This window comes from Priapulus caudatus, unplaced genomic scaffold (assembly GCF_000485595.1).
Source record: "Priapulus caudatus unplaced genomic scaffold, Priapulus_caudatus-5.0.1 Scaffold1281, whole genome shotgun sequence".
NCBI classification, from domain to species: Eukaryota; Metazoa; Priapulida; class Priapulimorpha; order Priapulimorphida; family Priapulidae; genus Priapulus; species Priapulus caudatus.
In genome coordinates, this window is record NW_014578342.1 from 49,693 (window position 1) to 54,184 (window position 4,492).

At 43.4% G+C, this 4,492-nt stretch overlaps 1 protein-coding gene and 1 long non-coding RNA gene across 3 annotated transcripts in view; one reads left to right on the forward strand and one right to left on the reverse strand.

The window, feature by feature from the left end:
* The window catches only part of LOC106816082 (ragulator complex protein LAMTOR5-like), a 35,061-nt gene that overhangs the window by 4,358 nt on the left and 26,211 nt on the right, over positions 1–4,492 (reverse strand). Inside the window, exon 1 of one of the 2 annotated variants that reach the window (XM_014820639.1) lies at positions 1,152–1,287. The exons of the other annotated variant lie outside the window; for it this stretch is intronic. Coding sequence (XP_014676125.1) covers positions 1,152–1,186 — 35 coding nt within the window. The 5' untranslated portion in view covers positions 1,187–1,287. Of the gene's footprint in view, positions 1–1,151; positions 1,288–4,492 lie in introns of those variants that run through there. 2 annotated transcript variants of the gene reach the window in all.
* On the forward strand, positions 1,440–4,114 carry LOC106816084. The gene is made up of 3 exons (XR_001394831.1): positions 1,440–1,675; positions 3,526–3,610; positions 4,035–4,114. It is a non-coding gene; the product is annotated as an uncharacterized LOC106816084 (long non-coding RNA).

Below are 4,492 nucleotides of genomic sequence, written 5' to 3' on the forward strand. Positions count from 1 at the left end.
AACTAACTCGGGTACATATCTGTAGCACCTGTTACGACAACGACCCTTCGTGCCGTAATAGGCGTAAATAGTGAGAAGGTTGTCGTGCATTTTGCACGACAGAATTCACAGGTTTTGTCTATGGAAGGCTATTGGGCCCTAAAATAACATCAGAATAAAAAAAAAATTTAGGGCACAATTTATTGGTCTAGTACCAGCGTGTACGTATATCGATAGATTCGATACCTCTTCTTATTATATGTAGTTATAGCTTCGAACGTCTTCAATGTGGTTTCATTTATTTACACAGCCAATTGTCTATCTATCACACGCTGTAAACGCGAACAAAAGGCAGCTTGCTCTGAGACACCTGTTGGCGGGTTTCGGCAGGGATTTGCAACTCGCAAAATCGCGCGTGCTTCTACGTGTGAAATTAATAGCGGGCTCCGGACGCACTTATAGAAGGTCTTTTTCGTCGTTTGTCTGGAGCCGAATCTAAGTTGAACTTTCGTTTTGGCGGCATTTTGGAAAGTTTGGCAATCTGATCTCAGGGAACTTTGCGAATTGCCGACAATTTGCTGTGTAAATCAATGAAACCACGTCTGACGTTCGAAGCTTATAACTACATAATAAGAAGAGGTATCGATACACAGTAAAGTGTGAGGACAAGATGGGTGCACAGCGCTAGTTCTGATGTCATTTCTATTGAATTTTACGTAATAAATCATAGTTAAATATGGGCATGAAAATGTTGAATTTCTTGTGTTTCGAGCGATTCATACTCTATTACTATTAGTATTAAGTTACCAGTGGCAGTATTATTATTCACTCCTACTGACATTGTTACTGACCTAATATACTGTTACTGTTACTGTTAGTGTTAGTGCGAATTGAGACTTACACATTCACAAATTTCATAAAGAAACTAAGCAAGACCACAATAAATACGACTAGGTTAGTGAATCTATCTTCTATCTTATCTTATCTTATCTTAGTCTACGTACGTTCGTACACAAGTGGTTTTACAACTCCACACGTGTCACGTGACTGACTATGAGTATGACATGTGCCTGACACCCCCGAGACGAGTAAGCGACAAATCGCCGAACGAATTAAACTTACATTTAATGATTTATGCCCAATTTAGCCAACTAAAAGCAACTAAACCTTACGTGTCATCAAGTACTTTGTCTAGTGCTTCCTCCATACTCGATTTTTTCGTTTTTACTGCATATATTTCGCGCTCGTTGCTAGTAATATTTGAGGGAGCAGAAATGAAACAAACCAAAAAAATTGTTGTTTTGCCTACCACGTGAAAACTTCCCATAATTTACCCGTAACACCTATTATATTTTAGACGGGTAAAATTAAGTAATTAGCAATGGCACTGATGGATGTCTTTTAATAATATCTCTATTTTGAATGCTTTCCTGCGTCATATTTCCTTTTATGTGGTGAAATCTAACTATGAAATCGCTCGCCATCTCTCCATACAGGCACGAACCAGACCTCCCCGTCTATCTCATGTGTTACGATCGGAGACGAAGTAAACAACAACAACAAGAACAATCGTCGAGAAAAACCCACACGTTTCGTTTTATGGGGGGTCCAATACGGTGTCCTTCTGTCCGTCAGTCTTTCCCCTCCGCGTGATCTCTCTGCTGCGGGCACGATTGCTTGAAAACCAATGAATAAGGTGAGCTACTAAAATCAGGTAATAATAAAGAAATCCGGAACTGCGGAAGACTCCGACGCATACACAATTAAAAAATTCTTAAAAAAGTTTTGGATGAAACTGAAAGGAAGTACATCGCTCAATGAATAAATGAGAGTGTTATGCCAAATAAAAAGTGGATCGTCGTCTTTGTTGAAAACTGTCTCGTACTTTTACTATGCAGTATTCCGAGTATATATTGATTATTGTATTGTGATCTTCTGAGTATAGTATTAGTAATTAGTATTACTATTACCCACTGTATTACTATTACTATTAGTTGTTTTAGTTTCTCCTTGCAATGGACTTCGCAGTCAACTACTCTGCACGCCACACCATATCAAAACTCAGAATCTTCTCGGACTGCCAAAGCGCCATTCTCACTGTCACGCCCCCCAAACAAAACGACAATTACACTTACCTCGAACATCCAAGAAAGAGTTAAGCAGCTATACACAAATAACATCAATATCGACATTTGCTGGGTAGCAGGACATGCAGGCCTGGCCGCAAAAGAACTCGCAGATGAAGAAGCGAGCTATTAAAGAAGCGAGCTATATAAGAAGCGAAGAAGGCAGCCCTCGAGGCCGCAGAAATGGTTAAATCTGAAGACCACTCTCCGCTTTCCTTCTCCGAAGCCAAAGGAGAAATCAAGAAAGCCTTGGTAGAGCGATGGCAGGGTTCATGGGACAGCTCTGAAACAGGCAGGTATTTTCATCGTCTGGAGCCAAAGGTAAACGTAAGCAGCGTTCGCAGCCTCACCAACCGCAGAACGGAAACCAAGCTCAACCGGATAAGAACTGGACATACAAAACTGAAAGACCACATGTTCAAGATCAGGGCAAGCGATAGTCCCCTCTGCGACTGTGGACTTGCCAACGAGACCGTGGACCACAAGATCGTCCATTGATCACGACTCAGGGTTAGCAGGGAGAAGATGACCGACACGATCGATCTAGGGTATGTGAAGACCAACACCAACCCAAGCCATCGGACAATTGACATTGCCACCCTTACTGGGGAAAACAAGAATCTAACACCAGAGATGGATGCCATCATCAAACAGGCCCTCTCCAGATTCCTGTCTTCAGGAGCCCCTCCCAGTAATCTAGCCACAGACACTCCATTGTTAACCAAAAAAATAATAATTTACCATTCACGAGGAAAAACACTGGAAGCTAACGATACAAAGCGTGTATACATTGTGACCGTGATGATTACCTCGTGTAACAGGAGGATTAATGAATAACAACAACAACAACAACAACATAGCTGCAATTATTTGGTTGGATATGTGGTGAATTACAATGTAGGCCTACATGACTGTATTGATCTAGTGATGATTTAAAAACTCCTTCGGTGTTGTGCCTCGTACTTTGAGGACTAATCATTTACTAGTATATGATTGATGTATTGTTGTGGAGTGTTAGGATGTCACTCGTGACGTAGTGTGCAGGGTCTGAAATTAACGCGAGTCCAGAGTCAAATACTGCCTGATTTACTGTCGGACTCCCTGATTTGACATATGTGGGAGTCCGTGTGACTCCCTGAAAATTATACTATACTAGTTAGTTCCAGAGCACGGCCTCGCGGAATTACCATATTTTTTTAGCAAATGACCCAAGAAAATTTGCCAGACGTGCACTGCAAATGTCCTTTTTGTTAATATCTGCGGTACTGCTTGTATACTGCGGACTGCCTTGTTTTGTTGCAGACTCCCTCTTTTTGATGGTATGGAGTCTGTTGGACTCGCTTGTTCAAAAGTTAATTTCTACCCCTGAGTGTGTGTGATGATTCAGTTGCATGATTGGTGATTTGGTTGCATGATTCAGATGCAGCCCAGTGCTTCCAGAGAGGTACTTGGTGGTGAGCAAGAGGAGAGCACTGTAAGGGGGACTCTTCCTCGACGTGGAAAGAGTAAGTCTTTATCTCGCTATCTCCCTTCCTACCTCTCTTTCTCTTTTCTTCTCTCTCCGTCTCTCTCTCTCTCTTTCTCTCTTTCTCTCTTTATCTATCTTTCTCTCTCTCTCTCTCTTTATCTATCTTTCTCTCTCTCTCTCTCTTTATCTATCTTTCTCTCTCTCTCTATTTCTTTCTCCCTCCGTACCTGTCCCTCTCTCTCTCTCTTTCTCACTCTCTCCCTCTCTCTCTCTCTCTCTCTTTCTCTCTCTCTCTCTTTCTCTCTCTCTCTCTCTCTCTCTCTCTCTCGCTCTCGCTCTCTCTCTGTCCGTCGTCTCGTCTGATCGTCACCTCCTACAGTCATGCCCTCCCCTATCAATACCAATAAAACCATTGCCATAGCAACATCGCTCTAACAAGCGCTCGCTAATCTCGCCACCAGGTCGCGCCACCATGTGGGAGAAGATGACGTGGTTCACGCGCCGCTCGCGCCGCGAATCCAGCGAGACGGCTGCGGCGGCGCCCCCGCGCGGCGATGCGAGTCCCTCCCACCAGGGGGACGCCGCCGCCGCAGCGGCAGCCAATCGTCTGAGCTTCGACAGCAGCAGTTCGAGCGACACGGAGTTGTCACACGTGTCCGCTGTGAGGAAAGAGTTGAGCAGGAGGTAAAGTGGGCTCTCTCTCGCATGCGCGCTGTGCGGGGGGGGGAGAAACACACGAACGTCTCTGCACGTCTCATGCATGAGTCCGATTTGCTCGGTTGTTTGGTAGTCAGTAAAAGGTGGGATCGAATAGTGGATGTGTGCGGCATTATGACTCGGTTGAATTGTGAACTGATGTATATATATTTTTATATTATGAATTGATAATATTCCAATATAATAATTATATTAATTAATA